Source organism: Equus przewalskii, chromosome 24 (assembly GCF_037783145.1).
Source record: "Equus przewalskii isolate Varuska chromosome 24, EquPr2, whole genome shotgun sequence".
In the NCBI taxonomy this organism is placed as follows: domain Eukaryota; kingdom Metazoa; phylum Chordata; class Mammalia; order Perissodactyla; family Equidae; genus Equus; species Equus przewalskii.
This window is the reverse complement of record NC_091854.1, coordinates 26,608,575-26,630,546: the sequence shown is the minus strand read 5'-3', so window position 1 is coordinate 26,630,546 and position 21,972 is coordinate 26,608,575. Positions and strand designations below refer to the sequence as shown.

The 21,972-nt window shown below is 35.9% G+C and overlaps 1 protein-coding gene across 4 annotated transcripts in view; it reads right to left on the bottom strand.

Moving 5' to 3' along the window:
* Window positions 1–926: 926 nt before the first annotated feature.
* ANKRD13C (ankyrin repeat domain 13C) overlaps window positions 927–21,972 on the bottom strand; it is an 87,690-nt gene continuing 66,644 nt past the window's right edge. For 2 of the 4 annotated variants that reach the window (XM_070592310.1, XM_070592312.1), the window contains 5 exons: window positions 14,900–14,979; window positions 13,569–13,667; window positions 11,023–11,123; window positions 4,167–4,228; window positions 927–3,190 (listed from right to left, as the gene is read on the bottom strand). In XM_070592310.1, the coding sequence (XP_070448411.1) occupies window positions 3,155–3,190; window positions 4,167–4,228; window positions 11,023–11,123; window positions 13,569–13,667; window positions 14,900–14,979 (378 nt within the window). In that variant the 3' untranslated portion in view covers window positions 927–3,154. The remainder of the gene's footprint in view (window positions 3,191–4,166; window positions 4,229–11,022; window positions 11,124–13,568; window positions 13,668–14,899; window positions 14,980–21,972) is intronic. The other 2 variants (XM_070592311.1, XM_008535585.2) reach the window with 1 other exon arrangement.

The window sequence follows — 21,972 nt, the reverse complement described above, 5'->3', positions numbered from 1 at the left end:
TATCTCTGGGGCAAGTTTCCCTGTCTTAAGGTTTGCAAATACAGCAACTTTGGTAAGCACCCATTTTGTTCACTTTAGGAAACGGGTTAAGATACCGTTGGCTGCAGTTAACAGGAAGAGCTGTGTGTGTCCCACACTAACCAGCAGTCCTCTCACCCATTTTCTAGGCTAGCGCACTGCAGGCAGGACTTGGAATTGTCCTAGTTTTCTATTACAACTTTTTCTCAGCCATGATGTTTGCAAATAAAAGTAACAAATGAGCAAAAGGAAGCACCCCTTAATTCAGTATTTACTGAAAATATTTACTCCAGCCCTTTCGTGGTCTTGAAACAGGATCTTTGTCTGCTGCAGACTTAGTGGAAACGGGGGGAAGGCTTCACCACACGATCGTTACCACCCTTCCCCAAGGAGAGAGTAATAACCTGCACATAAATGCCACTGGAAACCAAGGTTCATTAGTGTGAGTGGGGCTCAACACCAGTTCAAGCAGGAGAAAGAAATGAAGTAGTGTTTCAGCTTCTGTTGGCGATAGCTGCTCTGACCATGCACCTCCACTCACGATAATCAGAGCATCTGCTCTGTGCTTCCCTTTTACAGTCTGACAATTCTCTGTAGATGAATGTCTACAGACAGAGGCAAACTGTCTCCAGGGGATAATTTTCATGAAGACAAAATCATATCTTCCTTTAAAACCATACTAGTGGCAGGAATACTGAACATTTCTAAATGGCCATTTAAGGTGGCCATCTTATAGTCCCCAAGTTTAAACAGTTTCTTCAATCACAAATGGAAGGCATATAGAACTTTGTGGCCCAACATTACAAAATCCAGATTTTCACGTGAGATTATCAAAATATATGATGTCTGGATCTACCTACCTGAAACACAGCACAAAGCTTCATTCATTAATTGGATTAAAAGGCACATTTTGAAAAGTCTAATATTGTGAAAAGTTTATTTGCATTAATTAACTCCTTGTTTTCACCATCATAAGAGATACTGACATTTGCTTGGCCTTTGTGATCAAAGACATTTTGGAATGGATAATCTCTTTCTACTATTCCTTATGAAAGAAAAGATAAGAATTAAAAACAAGATCCAAGTGCAAAAGTTTTCAGTAGTCTTCCTACCTCCAGTGTACCCCAGCAAATATTCACAGCTTTTAGGAAACTGATAAATCCCAAGCTGCAATTTACCATATTTTTTCCCCACTAAGTTACCTGTACTTAGAAAAAATCTACAGTATATTCCTGAAAGTATACTGTATCCCCACAAAGTAGAGGAGCCGAAAAGCAGCAGTGATCAGTGCCGTTCAGTGTCTCAAACCTCAGAAAATCACTGTCAGGATAATTCAATCTTTAAGTCACTTCATCTACAGGCTTTCCCAAAATAATAGGGATCAACTTCTGGTCAGTAAACCTAGTCTGGGTTTACCAACTCTTTCCACAAAATTCAACAGACCCACATAAAGTAGTAACTGGCCTTTGAATTTTTACCTATGATTATTTTTCTTCATTATAAAATGTATTTTAAAAAATGTCAACATATGCAATGTAGTATGTATCAGCATGGAAGATGCAGCTTTAAAGATGTTTATTATAAAATTTCTTATGGTTGATGCTTTGGATTTTTAAATAAATCATCTCTTCAATAAAGGTTTCTAAACTCATTGAAATTATTTAAAATCCTGGAAAAAGTTTAAACTACTGGTCACTCTAAAAAACTTGACAGATGCATTTATCAGGATACATTTAAAAAACATTTTTTTAGCTAAGCTCTTTAATAAAACATAATATTTTATGACCATTATACATTTTTCTCCCTAATTTATTTTCATTCTTGGACCTTCAAACCATCTTGGAATAAATATGAAAATTTTTAAGTGCAAAAATGAGTAATGCATGATTTTAACACTTTGGAGATAATTAAAATCAATAAATATTTTCTTGTGATTTAAAAAAATAAACAGTAGGAATTGTCAGTCTTGTGTACGTTTCTGGAAGTTAACTTGTAACAAATATATTCTGTTAGCATATAAAATGTTTTTACCTTACTTTGAAAGCACTAAATATGTAGGGATGTCCAAAATACGTGAGTTGTTTTTTAAAACAGATACGGTTGCATCCATATTCCACTAAAAACAAAATAATCAGAATGATGTGCACTTGTTAGGAAGCAAGTTTAAAAATTTGGATTTGTTTTAAAGTGCTGATATTTGGAAGAGGAATATCTTTAAGCATGCTAACCATACCTTATCATCAACACAAAAACGACTTTTAAACTCAAGTTTAGGAAAAAAAAATAGAGGTTCTAGGAAAGGAAGATTAGTAACAAACATTTTCCATTGAAGAAAGAATTCAGGTAAAAACAAATAGCACCACGATGAATTGCACTAAGGTGCTAAAGGAGGTACCTTATTCCCTGCAGAGTGAACGCTGCTTCTGAAATGTATCGCAACATAGAAACGCAACTGTTGAATGGTTACCGCTTGGCTCATTCATCTACAGAAAACTGCCTTCCTTCTAGTTCATTACACTGAGCGAACATTCGAATTACTGAACTATACATAATGTTACATAGTTTACATTTTATGAAAACAAAGCTTGAAGGAATATTTATAAATGTCACCTTGAATATAAGATGACAAGTTTAAAAGGGCTTCATCTCTCTTAAGACATTTAATTTATGTTAATGGTCCAAGAGTGTTTTAGATATAGATATAGATATAGATATATTTATATGCATATATATTTCAACAAGAAGTGTAAAAATTTTTAAAAACAAATCACAGCACTCATAGCTGTTTACATAAGAAGTACTTAGGGTCATTAAGGTGTCAAACTATTATGCTTATAGTACGTATATTTTTAAAAAGATTGAAAATGGCACATCAGAAAACTTGCTAAAATTCTTATTAGAGGCCCATATTACTGATGTGTCGATTCAATGAAATTCCCTTTTCTTCACTGAAAGCATTTGTCCCTTCTATTTGGATTCACTTCTGAGGTCTCTGCATTCTCTTGCTTTCCTTGGTTACATGGCATCATTTTCTGTGTCAGCTAAAGATCAGGAAAACGGCTTGGGTCTTCCTTGTAGTCATCAGGTATAGTAAAGATGGAGCCATCAAATTCATCATATCGAAACTCCTGAAAAGTCACAGTGGCTGTGATCGTAGGAAACACAGGTATATCTAGAGAGAAAAATCAATGATAACATTGTAAAATGAAATGTTAATCTATTTATGGACCATAAAATACTACTTGAAATATCCATACTCCTTAAATTATAAAAAAGCATTATCTGAGGACCAGAAAAATCCTCATATGTGTCCAATGCTGAGTGTGTGTGTTTAGGGGAAGGTTTGGTTACTGGTAAGGAGAGAAAGACACCAAGGCATCAGGAGTGACATCAAAAATTTAAGTCCCCATGGCTTCTCAGTTATAGTTAAAAATATAACGCCAGATCCCACTGGGTTTTGTTTCCTTTTTCTTGGGGCAAAAGGACAGCTACATTTGTACTTTTTGCATTCTGACATTTTTCCTTCAGATTCTAGTGTATATATTACTCTGAGCTGATTTATTTTCATTGTAACACAAATGAAATACATTAATCCTTTTTTGTTTTAAAAACACCAAAAACAACCCATAACTTGAGAACATGGGATAAAAATAGTCTCATCAGAATTGGAGTAACTGGAGTAATATCATACCACCTAACCATACATACCACATCATACAGCCTAATATTCTTCTAAATAAAATACATTTCTGGCTGAAATTATGGGTGAAACCTGACATTAAAAATGGCCAAATACTTTAATCACTCTGCTTAGTTTTATGCCTAATATGTTATTTACTGGAAAAAACACAAATCATAACACTTGGGTTCTGATTCCTACAAATCATTTAACTTATGGTCCTCAGGGATTTTATCTACAAAATAAATAAACTCTAAAGCTTCCTTAAAACTCTGAAATGCTTCTATGAAAGCTAAGTGGAATGTCTGTCCAGAATAAAGGCATATAGTAAATTAAGTTTATTTGACTGTTACAAGGCTAGTAATTCATTGCATAAAGTAATATTAAAAAACATTTAAACACAGAAATCAACAGAAGCATTACAGTTTCCAGTTATTTCCGGGGGAAAAAATCCTTCATTGGTGCCTACCAAGTGGTCAGGGGTGGGCACACTACGGCTTCGCCTTGGCCTGGCGCTACAAGGCCTGTGAACTAAGGAAAGACGACACATTTTTTAATAGGTAAAAAAACACGGAAGAATAATATTTTGTGCCAGTAAAATTACGTGAAATTCAAACTTCAGTGTCCATAAGTAAAGTTTTATTAGAACACAGGATGTGGTTCACTTATTGTATACGGCTGCTTTCCTTCTCCAGCAAGCGAGTACTTGTGACAGAAACCATATGGCCCAGAAAGCCTAAAATACTATCTTTCAGAAAAAGCTTGATGACCCCTGTTTTAAACGATGGATATACACAAGCAAACGAGAAAAAAATCACGCATTTATGAAGATTACATTCTGATTGGGAAATACAGAGAACAAAGAAGTAAAAAGTAACTGTGACTAAGTATCCAGACAAAAAGAAAGCCTGCTGGGGGCCAGGGAGTCCCAGTGTTGGGAGTAAGAGGTCTTGAAAGGAGCGGGCAAGGAAAACCTCACCACAGCGACCTTCCATCAAAGACCTGAGAAAGAACAAACCATACAGTTGCCTGGAGGGAGAAAAGTCCAAGTAGAAGGAATAACTATCAAAGCCCTAAAAAGAAAGCATCTGGCTTATTCTGGGACCAGCCAGGAGACCACTGCGGCTGCAGCCAAGGGAGCAAGGGGAAGACTGATGAAGTCAGTTGAAAGAGGCAGCTAGATCAATGGGGGTTTAGGTCAAGGAAAAGTCTTCAGCTTTTACTCTGGGTGAACTGGGAAGCCAATGGATGATTGTAGGCAGAGCAGGAACACGTTCTGGCTAAAGTTTTAGCAGCTGTAAAGAGAATATGATGTAGGGCGACAACAGTGAAAGAAAGGGGAGAGGTGCTCTAGAGAGACGGAGAAAATGGAGGGAGAATTCTATGTCAAAGAAGTCAGAGGGAATTTGAAGAACTGTAATTCATTCGGACAAGGACTCCACAAAAATAGAGACAAATTTTGGAGAAATTAACAAGGATAACAGAAAAGTGTCCAGCAGATTTAACAATATGAATATCAACAATGAACACAGTAGGAGTGAAAGAGAAAGATAATTTGCAAAGAGAAGCTGGGTTGTTTCTAGTCTGAGGCTATTACAAATAAAGCTGCTATGAATGAACACTTGTGCACAGGTTTTTGTGTGAGCATCAGCTTATTTTTCCGGGATAAATGCCTAGAAGGGCAACTGCCTAACTGTCTGGAATTTGGCACTGTCACAGTGTTTGATTTCAGCCCTTCTGTTAGATGTGTACGCTGATATCTCACTGTGGTTTTAATTTGCATTTCCCTAACGGCTAATGATACTGAACGTTGTTCATGTGCTTATTTTCCACTTACATATCCCCTTTCATGAAATGTCTCTTCACGTCTTTGCCCTTTTCTAACTGGCTCATTTGAATTGTTAGTGATGAGTTTTAAGAGTTCTTGTGTTTTCTTACTCTTAACTGGGTCTTTCACAGACCAGAGTTTTTAATTTTGATCAAGTCCAATTCATTGATTTTTTTCCTTTTATGGATCATGCTTGTGGTATGAAATCTAAAAACTTTTTGCATAAACCTAGATCCCTAAGAATTTTTTCATGTTTATTTCCTAAAAGTTTGATAGTTTTATGTTTTACATTTAAATTTAAGTCCACGATCTATTTCAGTTAGGTTTCGTATAAACTGTAGGACTAAGTAGAGGGTTTTTTTTGTTTTTGCATGTCCAATTGTTCTAACATCATTTGTTGAAAAGGCTCTTTTTCCTACATTGAACTTCTTTTGCACCTTTATCAAAAATCAGTTGAGCATATTTATGAGGGTCTATTTCTGGATTCTCTGTTGTGTCATATTGATTTACATTTACATTTCAGCCAATACCACACTGTCTTAATTCCTATAGCTATATAATAAATACTGAAATTGAGTAGACTGATTACTCACACTTTATTTCTTCTTTTTCAAAATTGTTTTGGCTATTGTTCTGGGTTGAATTCTTTCCCCTCCAAAAAATGCATGTTCCAGTCCTAACCCCCAGTACCTCAGAATGTGACCTTTTAGGGAGAGTCTTTGCAGAAGTAATCAAGTTAAGAGTCATCAGAGTGGTCCCTAACCCAATATGGCTAGTGTCCTTACAAAAAGAGGAAATTTGGAGACAGAGACACAAGAAGAACATCGTGTGAAGATGAAGGCAATTGGAGTGATGCTTCTATGAGCCAAGGAAAATCACCAGGAGCTAGGGGAGAGGCACAGAACAGACTCTTTCTCACAGCCCTCAGAAGGAGCCCCCAGAAGGATTTCTAGCCTCCAGAACTGTGAGGCAATCCATTTCTGTTGCTCAAGCCACTCAGTTTGTGGTATTCCGTTACAGCACCTCTAGAAAACTAATACGGATATTCTAGTTCCTCTGCCTTCCCATGGAAATTCTAAAATAATCTTGTATATATCTACCAAAAAATATTGCTGGGATTGTGATAAGAATTGTGATACTCATATATCAATTTGGGGAAGATGAACATCATTCCTATGTTGAGTCTTCCAATTCACAAGCATGGTACATCTCTCCATTTGTTTAGATCTTCTTTAATTTCTTTCATTGGCATTGTGTAATTTTCAGGATACAGGTACTGTACATGTTTTGTTAAATTTACACCTAAACATTTCCCTTTTTTTCAGCAGCTGTAAATAGTATTTAATTTTTAATTTTGGTCTCTATACGTTCAATGTTAATATATAGAAATACCATTGATTCTTGTATGTTTAACTTAAATCCTGCCATCTTGTAGAACTCACTTATTAATTCTAGTTTTTTTATAGAATCTTTAGAACTTCTACTTATAGAATCATGTCATTTGCAAATAGGGATTTTTTTTTTTTTTTGAGGAAGATGAACCCTGAGCTAACTGCTGCCAACCCTCCTCTTTTTACTGAGGAAGGCTGGCCCTGAGCTAACATCCGTGCCCATCTTTCTCTACTTTATATGTGGGATGCCTACCACAGCATGGCTTGCCAAGCAGTGCCATGTCCGCACCCGGGATCTGAACCAGCGAACCCCGGGCCAGTGAAGCGGAACGTGTGCACTTAACCGCTGCGCCACCGGGCCGGCCCCAGGGAAAGTTTTATTTCTTCCTTTCTGCTTCTGAATGCCTTTTTTCCCTTTCATTCCTATTGCATTTATTAGCCTTTTGATTTCTGCAGAGTCTGTAGTGCTATCCCATTTCATTCCTAACATTGGTGATTTGTGTTTTCTCTCTTTTTTATCAGTCTTGCTAGAAATTTGTTGATTCCATCCATCTTTTCAAAGAACCAGCTCTTTGCTTCATTGACTTTCTCTATTCTCTGTTTTCTCTTTCATTGATTTCTACTTTTTATTATTTCCTTCCTTCTGCTTGCTTTGGATTTATTTTGCTCTTCTTTCTCTAAGTTCCTGAGGTAGAAGCTTAAGTTATTGATTTGAGACTTTTTCTCTTTTCTTGATGTATGCATTTTGTGCTATCCATTTCCCTCTCAGCACTACTTTAGCTATACTCCACAAGTTTTGATATGTTCTAACTTCATTTTCATTCAATTCAATATAATCTTTCATTTCTCTTGAGACTTCACCTCTGACCTATAAATTATTTAGAAGAGTGTTCTTTAGTTTCCAAGTGTTTGAAGAATCTTCTGTTATCTTTCTATTACTAATTTCTAGTTTAATTTCATTGTGATTTTCTAGTCTTTCACAATTATTGAGGTTTGTTTTATGGCCCAGGATGTGACCTATCTTGGTACATGTTCCACAAGAACTTGAAGGGAATGCACATCCTGCTGATGTTGGGCGGACTGTTCTAGAAATGCCACATAGGTGCTTTGGTTCATGGTGTTGTGGAGTTACTTTACATCCTTGCTGATTTTCTGTCTGCTTGTTATATCAGCTATTGAGAGAAGGGCGCTGAAGTCCCCGACCATAATAGTAGATCTACTTGTTATATCAGCTATTGAGAGAAGGGCGCTGAAGTCCCCGACCATAATAGTAGATCTATTTTTCCTTTCATTTCTTCTAGGTTTCGCTTCGCCTGTCTTGCAGCTCTGGTGTTTCGTGTATATACATTCAGAATTGCTATTCTTCTTTATGGATTGACCCTTTTATCATTATATAATGTCTCTCTCTGTCTCTGGTAATTTTCTTTGCTTTGAAATCTACTTTATCTAATATTAATATAGCTAGCCCTGTTATTCTTTGATTAATATCTGCACAGTATATCTTCTTCCATCCTCTCACTTTCAACCTGCCTGTATCACTATATTTGAAGGGAGTTTGCTGAAGATAGTATACAGTTGGGTCATGTCTTTTAATCCCTTTTGCCAATTTCTATCTTTTAAGGGTCTACTTAGACTCCTCACATTTAATGGAATTATTTATATATTAAGACGTAAGTCTGCCATTTTATTTTTTGTTTGTCATCTCTTTTTTTCATTACTTTTCTTGATTTCCTGTAGGTGACTCAACTATTTTTTATAATTTCATTTTTATTTATCTATAGTGTTTTTGAGTATCTCTCTCTAGTTTCTTCAGCAGTTGCTCTGGGTATACATTATATATAACTATTATAGTCTCCTGGTGTCACCTTTTTAGCAGTTCAAGTGAAGCAGAAAAACCGTGCCTCTCTTTTTGTCCCTTCACCTTACCCTATTTATAATATAATTGTAAAAGAAAGTAAGAATGGAGAGATAAAAGTAGACTTTCACGTAGCTTGGCTAAGAAAAACAAAGATTAAAGGCAAGCCTCGGTAGGATGGAGTTAAAGGAATTATTTTATTTAGTTAGTTGAATTTTAAAAGGCAACAAACCTGAACAAAGCCTAAGAGCTAAGAGGAAAAAGGCAACAGAGAATGGAGTTGGAAGGTAGAGGAGAAATATGGGGAAACTGACAGAGCGAGCTTTTTCAAGGAGCTGGGAGGAGAACAGATCCACAGTACAAATGGAGAGATTAGTCAAGGTAAAAAGAGGGCACCACTTCCACTGAGATAGGAAAGATGGAGTAAAAGACAGGGCTTGGGGCAGAAAAGTCTGTATGGGGGGTTGGGAGTAATGAGGGAGGTCTCACTTCTGATAGTCTTTTTTGTAACTCAGAGAGCAAAAATCGTCTGCTTAGATTGTGGAAGAAAGTTAAGGGGAGGATGGGGATTGGTGAAAGAGGTTCAAATAGGCCTTTGAGCAGAATGGGAGAAGCAAATTAGAGAAAAGATCATTCACAATCGGCATTTAGAGCTCTGGTTGATTTTAAAAATATGTCATTACCTTAACAAGAATTTCTAAATTTTTATAATTTTTCCCCTCAGTTGTATCTTTCAGCCTGAATACAGCAATGGAAATGGTGGAAGATTAAACTGACCCAGGACTGGAGTTCTGTAGGATCAGTCTGAAAGCAGGATAAGAGACAAGAGCTGGATAGGTAAGCAAATGCCCAATAACTGTAAGCATACAAGCAAGAAACTATTAATCCCCTGCTAAGAATGTGGTTCTACATTAGAGAAAAGCCTGCACAGAAGTACTGTAGACTTTTTTCCTTTCTACATATAATCAAAATATTTCTTTTACATAAAAATCTATTTATATTGTGGGATTTGATTTGGATTTGGGACTTAGATGTAAATACAGTTGGTTCGGAATTCTCACGTATTCAATCCCTGCCCTCTGATCTAGTTTGTCCCTGTGCCTCTTAAATACAGTACCTAGAAGAGAGTCCAATGCTTGATCTATTTTCTGGCTATAGAAGATTCTGCAAAAATGCTCACATAATGATCTCTATCCATATCTCAAACACACAGCTCTTGATTGCTTTCGTTTTCCAACCATTTCTGCCTAAGATCTCATCACTGGTTTCTTCAAGTAGACACTGGGTTTCCACTGATTTTTCATCACAAAGGAAATTGAGAGTGACATTCTGAAAAGATGTTTTAAAATCCATCTTAAAGTGCGAAACGCTTATTTCTAAGTTTGGAAAATTGAGAAGGTCAGGTTTAATTTTTAGCAATGAAAGTATTATTTCTGGGAGTAAATCATTTTGGCCTAATTATTCTAAGATGTGGTTTCAGTAATATTGAATGAAACAAGATAAAACATATCTGAGGAATTATATAAAGGTTATATTTACCATTTATTTATTTTTCTACCCCACTAGAATGTAAACACCAAGACGGCAGGAACTTTTGCTGTCATTCACCCCTAGAAAAGCTTCTAGCACAGAGCAAGCACTGATTAAATACTGGGTGGCTGGATCAATGGAAAGCATTGAAGGCTGTCTTGAAACTTAATGCTAAATCTACCTAAACTCCTAAAGAACCTTTTAATAGTCTCTTGTTCCCAATTTTCTGATATAGTTAGGAGTTTAAGTATGTATAAAAATGAGAGTGTACTGTTTCTAAAGATAATTGCTTAAGCTTAAACATTTAAGACTGAAAAATAAAATGTATGAGTATAACTTTCTCCATGAATAGTGACTGTTACTCCAGAAACATTCCCACTATCCAGAAACTCAAAGTCTGCTGAAAATTTGGGCTAAAATTCAGTCTCCATTTTTCACATTAAAAACATTATCACAGTGCATCACAAGTACACCCACACCCTCTTGTATGAAATACTTGCAGAAGCTTTACATTTAATTTAAATCAAGTAGAACTAGAACTCTCATCAGGCACTTTATATATTTGATAAACTTGAACATCAATGCATATAATTACCGAAAAACTTTATAAAAATGTAAGCAGCTAGGAAACTCATTTTCCTTCAAAGCAGATTTCTCATTAAATGTTAATAAACAGCTCCGTATTTCTAACAGACCCTGAAATTAGTAAGTTTTCTCTTACCTAGTTTTACAGGAAAGCCTGGAGGGAGCTTCATCTGGACAAACTCTCTAAGCTTGTTAAAGTGCTTAAAGGGAGCTATTACTTCCAAAACATTCAATAATCTGAAAAACGGAAGGAGAAAAAAATGTTTTCATTTTTCAGATCGATTTCTTTGTGTCCCTATGTTGTTTCATAACTACTCACTTCACACTTAGACAGCAGCACTAACTTCTAAATAGCAAAGATGAGGAAATCGCCCGTCCTTCTTCCTCCTGATTTTTTTACTGTTCTTTCTACTGTGTCAAAGTCTGTAACTTTTACATTTGATTGGGCAGCCATAATTTCCACAGTTCTTTGATTTTAGGTCTATATTTAAATGGATCCAAGACTGACACCATCTTCTTCCTAAAGTGTACACGTTCCTGAGTTCTTTAGCCTCACTGTTTGGGTGACTGAATTTCACTGTCAATTTTTTTGTGTGGGAAGGGCTCTTAACGTGCTTAATAGTCCTTGATTTCCCGCAGATTTGATAAATGAAGTGTTTCTTTTTTGCATACTTAAAGGAAAATTTGGCTGGCGTAAAATTTCAGTTTATACTCCTTACCTCTGAGCCACAATTTCATAACGTCTCCTAGCATTCGGTATTACACTAGTCACTACACTATAACTTCTCCTTTCGTCCTTTGGTTGGATGGATTTCATTTGCAAGTAGTAGTATTTTTCTTTCAAAAAGGGCCCATGGCTGCTATATTTCTTGAATTCTTCTATGTCCTCTTCAATTGCCTTGATATATAAATGACATCTTAGCTAGACATACTATCAGATCACACTTTCTTTGCCTCAGAAATGTCAAGATGTGAAAAAATATAAGACCAAGCTGTTTTTCACCCCTTTTCTGCCCAAATTCCTTTAGATTTCCTTATTAACAACTGAAGTCCAATTAGTTTAAATCAACATAATCATTGTTACTAATCATTCTCTATCAATTTTTCTTGGAGCCTAATGTTATACTACAGATTCAGTTCTTCCCTACAAGGAATTTTCTTCTATTATATTTTGAATACTATTTTGATTACATTTTGCAGGCTTTCTTTAAGAGTGGAACACCAATGATCCTTATGTTGAACCATCTTTGTCCTCCATAAACATTACTTCTCTAATTCTTTTAACTTCTTCTTTCACTGAATTCACCATGAGCTATCAAAATTTAAATGTTAGCCACATCTATTCCGTTAATTATGCTTTGTAATGTATTTGTTTTGCAGTAGTGCTATTTAGTGCTTAATTTATTTCCTTAGCTTCACAATCTCCTTTTCAGTCTATTGTCTTATCTCATCTTAGAGTGATCTAGTTTACTGATTTCAAGTTCTTTTTATGTTTTTCTATAATATTTACAAAGAAATTTCTTCTGTTCTTTGACCTTTGTTTTATTCGGGAATGAAGTCTTTATCTGGCTTTTACATGCTATGTTCCTTATTTTACTGTTTTTTCAGGCAGGATGGTTATAATTGGCACATTTTATAAATTCCAGTATACCTGTTTTTTCGTATAGCATCTCTGAAATTGGGATAACTCCTAAAATTGATAGCATCTTGTAATTAGCCACATTGTTTTTCTTTATTAGAATATAAAACTGCCACATCTTTGAGTCAATTGGATCCAAGATATGATGAACTATGCATATTTGTATGTATGGCTAACTCCCTTCTTACATCTTCTGAGAACTGTCTATCTCGCTCCCTCTCTGATCTATAGCTTGAGGGCTCTATAGTGTATTCTATCTATTTTCTAAAGTTTGGCTATTGGGGAGTATGAGACATGTATAAACTTTGTCGAAAAATATTGATCCTACTCTCTTGTACGAGAATTTTTTTTTTAAAGATTGGCACCTGAGCTAACATGTGGCCAATCTTTTTTTTTCTCCTTCTTCTTCTTCTCCCCAAAGCCCCTCAGTTCACAGTTGTATATTCTGGTTGTAGGTCCTTCTGGTTGTGCTATGTGGGATGCCGCCTAAGCATGGCCTGATAAGAGGTGCCATGTCTGTGCCCAGGATCTGAACCAGTGAAACCCTGGGTTGTGGAAGCAGAGCGCATGAACTCAACCACTCAGCCATGGGGTGGGCCCCCTATACTCACTTTTAAAAGAAAAAGAAGGAACTCAGAACAAAATGTAAACCATTCTGCCATTTTTATAAAAAAATGCAAAAACACAGAGAAAAATCTAGACAAAAATACACCAGTTATTATTAACTATTAGTGAGGTGAAAGTAAACTGTCATTTTATTCTATAAACTTCCATACTGTTAGATTTTTTTATAATGAGCTTGTATTCATGTATTACTTTTATAATTAAAAAGAAAATATTCAAAAATTTACCTGGTTAAAATAAAAATGTTAATATTTTGTGAACCGGAAAATTTCTAGAAAGGTGCACACACTGTCAAAGCAAAAGCTATTTGCTTTTACATTTGAAAGGCCTCAATTGCACCACTCAGATGCAAATATTATTACAGCCTTTAGGGTTTAATAACTTCTTTCATAAACTTGTATAGTTAGTAACAAACTTACGACTCAATTCCCAAGGGAAATTCCTGACTCATGGCTATCGTGGCTTTAAATGTTTTCTTACTCTCTTTGCACACCAGTTCTCTACCCAGATGAGGAGCTCTAAAATGGGGGAAAAAAAAAAATTAGGCAATTTTTTCCATATGCTGTGATCTTCCTAAGAATCTGCCATCTTCCAAAGACATTCATTAATATTTCAATTTTTCTTACTTTGAGTATATAAATTAAAATTATGCTAAAAAGGAATAAGATATATATAAAGAATGAGCCAAGGGTAATAAACAAAAGAAAATAGCAAAGTGTAAAAGTTCAGAAAAAATGATCGAAACAACAAATTTCACACTGAATATAATTTTAATGATCACTATTTTTAGGAACAAAACAAATCACTAAAAAAACCACATTTTAAAAATATCATTATATACCTTCAAACTTCCTCATTCATTTTGATTTTACTATCTACAGTTCTCAGCACTGAGCAATAAAAAGACATGAAGAATAAAGAATTCTATATTAACTATAGAATATTATAAGAGGGAAACATTTTGGAGAAGTTAGAAAAGTATCATAAACCTTTCAATAGAAAAATAAAAAATGATAACTTCTTCCTAAGCATGGGGGTAGGTAATATTTTATTCTCCACCAAAAGAAAATACTATTTTCTACAAAGGACTGTACTTTCTCTGACACCACTGGGCAGAAAAAAACTTTTTATTTACTCATTAAAAATAAATTATTTATTCATTCATCATGCTTTTATTCAATAAATATTTACTGAATGCAAGTTATGTGCTAGGAACTCTACTAAGTATTAATAACACAACATTAAGCAAATGTCTTGTGTAAGAATGGTGAGAAGTCATTGAGTATAGGCTGAAACAAAGGGAAAATGACAGGAAATGAGCTTGGAAAGACAAAAAGCAGATAGTGAGTGAATGGCCCTGCATGCCATGCTGAAGACTCAGGATAGTAACAGCATACACAAGTTATTCACACATTGGAAAAACTCAAATAAGCAATTGGGCAATTCCCCCCATTCTATTTCCTTAGAACAAGGTCCTATAGGATTTTTGGTGTGTGTAAACTGGCAGCAGGGATGTGAAAAGAAGGCTCTAAAACTTATTCAAAGAGTGCATGTAGTTGGGACTACTACTCTCTCATCATGCTTAATCCACATTTTTTAAAAGGTAACAGAACTGCTTCAGATAAAACTATACTAGTAATTCTGTTAAAATAATTTAACACCTAAATATTTGCAGGTATTTTTAGAAATCGTTCTATCTAAAAACCAAAGAATACATAAACCAAACAAAATAAAACACAAAAACACTTACTTTCCATTTTCAGCAGATATATACTCTTCCCACGTAATAGTGTTCTGAGGAGGAGGGGTAAGGGACTGTCTTCGAACCGGCTGCCAAAACATAAAACAGATATAAAGAGGGAGAGAGAGAGAAAGACAGACAGGTAGGAAGGAAGGAAAAATGTCGTGTTTTTTAAAATATAAAATAAAAATTTACAATAAACTATTCAAACTACTAATCTACTTAATATAATGCTTTAAGAGTTACTTGCGAGATAGTTCTACAGCGATTTAAGCTTTGTCGGTAATATTTATTATCAATTTCTTTCTAAATCTCAAATAAGACAAGTATCAAAGTAATAAAATCTATTCATTCAACCTTCTAATCATCTAAAATGCTCCTGGCACTATGCTTTGATGCTGAACATGGGGACTACAGAGAAAGAGAACAACGAACCCTGATTTCAAGGAATTTACAATTCAGAGTTGGAAAGAAAAATAACACACAGACATGAACAGTTAACCAGAATTACAAAATATTATATGATTAAAGGCCAAATGAGCTTACAAAAAAATGAGTAGTATAGGAGTTCAGAAAAGAGAGCAATCTTCTATGGGGAATAAACTGAGACAAGGGGATTGGGGCTCAGATTTAAATGAAAACAAAATAAAAAGAGCATTTGAGACAGGAAAAATTAATGGTGAAAAACATAAGTAGAGTGATTTATTTGAACTAGGGAAGGAAGTTCAAAAGGGAGACCAACGATAGTGGTAAAGGTCATGTCAGATTTTAAAACTTACACCTTGTCCTTGTTAACTACGAATCTGGATCACCCTAGAATGAAGTGGCAATAAGGAACTAAGGGAGCGGCAGTAGGAACTGAAAAGTGCTAAGGAAAAACTAATAAGACAAACTGTGGAGCAAAGGGGCAATACATGAAAGGATACAAATAACAAGATAAATAATAACACTGGGAAAGGGTCCCATTCAGAGAAGTACATTTTTGGATATAACGAGTATAAGACGTTAACAGGTACTATATTAGAGCTGCTAAAATCAAGGATTTCGAAGATACAAAACTGAGTTGGAATCCCAGTTCCACTACCTTGGATTTGGTTGGTTGGGTAGATGCGTGAATTTGGGCAAGTTACTTCCATTATGTCAATTTAACTCACCTGCAAAATGGGAATCTCACCACCTACCTCATAGTTAAGAATTCAAGGAGATAACATAAGGAAAGGGAACACTGGTTGGCACAGAATAAAGGATTCAATAAATAACAGTAACTATTACGTACTAAGAAGTTTCTAGAGGGCAGTTACCAAAAGAAAAGGAAGGAAATCAGAGTTAGAGATAAAAACTCAGGAATTCTCTGACTAGATGTCAAATAAGAAAGACAGCAGAGTGCTGGCGACTGAGTCCTAAAAACCACATACATTAGGGGGAAAAAAAGAGGACAGAAAGGAGCCAGCTATTAATCAAGAAGGGAAAAAGGAAAAATCAGAGTATCAAAGTGTCATGGAGGACAAAAGAAAAGATTGTTTCAATATCATAATACAAAAACTTTAAAAAGAAAGAAGCATGAAAAAAGGCCATAGATTTTGTTGGTTAGAAGTCATTGATCATCTTTGAGTAGCAGCAGAAGAATGTGAGAAGAAAGGAAACTAAGCTTTTGAGCATCAGGCAATACGAAAGATGATGTTCTGTCCTTGAGAAGCTTTCAAAGAGACACAGAAGGAAAATAACTATAATCCAGATTGATGGGGACCATGACAGAGGAATCTAGAGGGTGACAGAAAAGTATAGGAAAGGGGTTTCTGACCCAGACTAGGGTAGCCAAAAAGACGTGCCAGCAGTGGTGGTTCCTGAGTGGAGGAGTCTAAAAGAAAGAGAACAAAAGAACCAGCTGAGCGAGACTGAGGAAGGCACAATGATGAGAAAAAGCATGCTGCCCTGGGCAAGCGCCAAGTGTAGCGTGACTAGATCGTATGAGGAGAATACGTGAAGAGAAAGTAGCAAGACCTGAGAGTAAGTGGGCAAGACACAGAAGAGAAAAAGTAGTTTGAAAGGGTTTTGTGCACTAAACAGATTATATTTTACTCAGGAAGCAAGGCATAAATATTTTGAGCAATATAATATAGTTTATAAAACACAAACTTTGGAGCCAGACTGACCAAACCCTGGCTTCGCCAATTACTAGCTAACTTTGGACAAATTATTCAACCTCTTTTGTCTCAGTTTAGTCAACTCTATAACCTCACAGGGTTGTCGTGAGGATAAAAATAGTTTGTTAAATATAAAGTACCTAAACAGAGCCTCACACACAGTAAATACTCTATACATTGTAGTTATTGAGCATAGGTATCACATAGTTCAATCTATTTCTGGGAGATCATTCTGGCAGCAACGTGTAAGTTAGGAAGTGTAAAATGAGTTGACAACAGTGACTCCATTTGTACCCAGGAGTCCATCGTGTTAAAAATACGAAACTGTGGGCTGGCCTGCTGGCACAGTGGTTCAGTTCGCATGCTGTGCTTCGGCAGCCCAGGGTTCGCGGGTTCAGGTGCAGGGCGCAGACCTAGCACCACTCATCAAGCCACATTATGGGGCGTCCCATATAAAATAGAGGAAGACTGGCACAGACATTAGCTCAGCGACAATCTTCTTCAAGCAAAAAGAGGAAGATTGGCAACAGGTGTTAGCGAGGGCCAATCTTCCTCTCTCACACACACAAAAGAAACTGTACTGACCTTACTGACCTGCTAAAAGGGAGTTATTTGCTGAGAAAGGACTTTCTGAAAGACTGCAAAAGTATACTTTTTCTGGTAGCAAGAAGATGTCCTTGAGTAAGCCAATAAACTGTAACATAAGTTTACCCTCCCTTACAAACAACTGAGGTGACTGCATCCGCTCTCCTTGTTGCTAATAAAAACTCCTGACTTTCACTCCTCGGGGGGACACTTTCCAGGTTGCTGCAGGAAGCTGCGTCCCCCAAGCCCCCAAGTTGCAATTTTAAGACCCAAATAACTGCTTTCCTTTTGTTTTGCAGTTGCTTCCTTTCCCTAAATTGACAGAAGCTATCTCACTAATCCAAATGAGACATGATGAGGGCATGCTGCTTCAAAATGGAAGGAGAGAAACAGATTCAAGAGATCTTTAGGATTTTGTGATTGATCAGACATAGACGTAAGGAAAGCTAAGAAGCCTAAGAACAAATTTCAGGTTGCTGGCTTAGGTAATGGTAGTAGAGAATGGTGCTACCACTCAAGACAGAGAAGACAGAAGAAGAAGGAAAGAAATTGTTTGATCAGATTTAAATATACTAAATTTTAGATACCTATGTTTATCCAAGTGGAGTAGGCAAAAGCACTATAGCTCTGGAGATGAGGAGAAAGGTCAGACTTGAGGGTGTATACTGAGGGAGAGTTACAGTACTTACGTGGTAACTGAAGCCTCAGGTATGTATCCACCCCCGAGACGTTAGGGACTGCTAGTTGTCTACCCAATGTGTATTCTCCTGTTCTTTGTTGTGAAAGAAGCTCCCTTACAAATTTTTGGCTGGACACATGACTTCATAGATTAAAGACTTCTTTTCTAGCTATCCTTGCAGCTAGCTAAGTATTAACATGTGATGAAATTCTAACCAATGGGATGTGAGCAGAGTGATGTGTCAAACTGCTGATCGGGTTCTTAAACAGAACAGGCACGTCCTCTCCTTCCTAATTACTATTAGGAATTACTATTCATGCTGGCTGGAATACTAAACAGGTAATCAACAATCTTATACCATGTGGATGAGGGCCATATCCTAGGAATGGCAGAGAAACAGACAAAAAAGGCCAGGTCTGAGATTAACCCATGGAGCAGAGAAAGCACACACACTCAGACTTTTACATGAGAAAAGTAAACTTCTCTTGTTTATGTTACTGTTATTTTGGAATCTCTTATAAGCAGCCAAATTTCTATCATAACCAATACCCAATTTAATACATAAAGTGGAATACTATACATAATACCATGGCATGTGGCAATGGCTTATCAGTAGAATGACAAAGGCACTTAAAAGGTAGTTAGAGGTCCTTATAAATATTGTGGCAAAACATCAGGTAGAACAGTATCTTGTGATACTGCAGAAGGCGGAGAGATACATGCTAACAGAAGCTGTAATTTTAAGGGAAACGGGTGGAAAAATTTAAGACTGCTGCTCCAACCCAGAACCGTAGCAAAGGCTAACCACGTCTCCACCCAAGTCTCTATCTGACTGAGCAGACCATGATCAACTTCTCTTTCAGAACGCTTCCGAAAATTTGTCTACTCGTGCTTCCAGTCTGATACTGGCATATATTTGGCTATCACTGCTGGTGTGTGTGTGTGTGTGTGTGTATACATACACGTGTGTGTATATATACACACACATATGTATATATATGTATACATATATATTCTCATAGTAAAGACTCATTTGCCAGGCATGATTAGATAATGTGGTATGTCACATAAGTATATTTTTTCAGGGAATAAACATCCCTAAGCAGTTTCTACTGTTTCCAATAGAATCTTTCTAAACTGTACATTATGCATTCCCCATCTTAGTAAAGAGACTGTAATGACTCTAATTTAACCTTTTTTTGAGGACTTTACCTCATTGTTATACATGTCGATCATTATATTTCAATAAAGTCTTTCCTAGTTTATGTGTATTCTAACGGACCCTTTGTTATATACCGACCCTTGTAGCTGACTCCTTCTCTCTCTGTGCTGCTGCCTTAGCTATCTAATGAAACAGGAAGACACGAAGGCTGCCACGGGATACCAGATGGCTTTCTAAAGTTATTTCCCCAAGTCATAGGCTCCGTAACTGAAATGCCATCAAACTTTTCCTTCATAATTAAATGCAAAACTTCTAATGCCTGTTTTCCTTGAAACATATAAGAAATATTTTTTATTTATTTCTAGATTTGCTACTATTCTAATATTTTATATGCAAGGTTTCTGGAAGTTTAAGATATTCATGTATTTTACATCTGTGTATTCCTATTTAGATTTTTATATATTAGAAATAACATACATAATCACTAAGAGAGCTTAACTCAATATTCTGTATACATAGTTGGCACACAATAAATGCTTTTATGAACGACTCTATGTTGAAGGTATAAATGAGGCATTGCTCCCTCTTCCAACAATAATTGGTTAAAACAAAGAGGAAAAAAGTACCAAAAATATAGGAGCAAGTACTCATGACTTAAAAATTTCTGAGCACATAAATTTTACTATAAAAATATTGTCAAAAATAAATACTTAATTATTAGAAACATGTCTGGAACAGAGGGGGAAAAAAGAAGAGGAGGCATGGCAAAACTATTAAATGGCAAATAATTCCTCCTAAATGCTACTTGTAAGTTATTTCTTACAGAAATTAAAACAAATATTTGACTAGAAAAAAAGAAAAGAAACTCAAAAAGCTACTCAGTTACAATAAATGATATAAATTCATTCTGAAAAGGACTAGACTTTTTTTTTTTTTTGAGTAAGATTGGCCCTGTACTAACTGCTGCCAGTCCTCCTCTTTTTTGCTGAAGAAGACCAGCCCTGAGCTAACACACATGCCCATCTTCCTCTCCTTTATATGTGGGACATCTACCACAGCATGGCTTGCCAAGCGGTGCCATGTATGCACCTGGGATCCGAACCAGCGAACCCTTGGCCACCAAAGCCGGACGTGAGCACTTAACTGCTGCACCACTGGGCCGGCCCCTAGACATTTATTTTTAAAGACTGAAATTCTATCAAAATGTGGCTTAAAAATACAATATTTTCATGTCTTTTGAAAACAATCAGAATACTCATGTGTATTTTCTAGGTTCTTGAAATTTTCAATAATGCTCTAAAGCCAAAAATGTATTTTTTACTAATATGTATTCTATGCACATCATCGAAAAAACACGACAATACTGATTTTTACTACATTTACCAATAGCATCTTTCCAGGATTGTATCTTAAGATTCCCCCACTCCTTTTCTAGCTTCAACTTTGCAACATTTTGGAAGAGTTGCTAAGACATGTTAAACATCTGGATCTACAGAAAGGAGAGACTATCACAAAGGCAGACTGGGAGGCAATACACTTAGAGCAAGAACAGCTCGGGGTCAGAGTCCCAGAATCAGGACTACCTTTGCTCCTTCTAGCTTTGTGATTGCAGGGAGATTCATTTCTTTAAACCTCAATTTCTCTATAAGTGGGGCAATAATACTTGTCTTATTAGGTCATTGGAATAAAAGAGATAATATATGGGAAATACTTAATACAGTGCCTATGCTAACAACAACTTCAATGTTTTACGCCAACATAAATAAGAAAGAAAAATTCATTGAGGTGAATATGGATTCAGTTTTTAACCTGTAGAAGCTGAATTTAAGGTTATGGCACTCCATTCAGATTAGGCCACTGGAGAGTCCTTTGTTATTCCCCAATATAATATAATGCTTTATATATAGTGGTCACTGATTAGAATACATACATTTGAGTAAGCAACCTATATTTCACCCTGACTTGAAAGTTAACATAGCGTATATCAATTTCCACACTTGATTCGTTTTTATATTATCAGCTATAACCTAGTAGCTACTAATTTTCAATACTAGTATATCATATGTTTCTTAAAACTCTGTTAAGATTTTAAATACAGCTCACCATTAATATGGGAAACTTCTTGAATTTGATAGATCCCTCCCTTTACTCTTTTTGACCTCCTGTTTCTCAACTTTGCATGCTAATTTATAATACCTTTCCTCAAAAGCTTATTATGTAGGTTTAAAAGAACTATTCCTAAAATTATCTACAAAATGCATACCAATATTTCTTTTCTCCTTTAATGACCACTGTTGAATATAACTAAACAGGTATCAGTTCCATGTGTTAGTAAATTCTGTGTCTAGGAGGAAAAAAAACAAACAATAGGCAGCTATTTCTATCTTTTTTTTTTTTTTAAGATTTTATTTTTCCCTTTTTCTCCCCGAAGCCCCCCCGGTACATAGTTGTGTATTTTTAGTTGTGGGTCCTTCTAGTTGTGGCATGTGGGATGCCGCCTCAGTGTGACCTG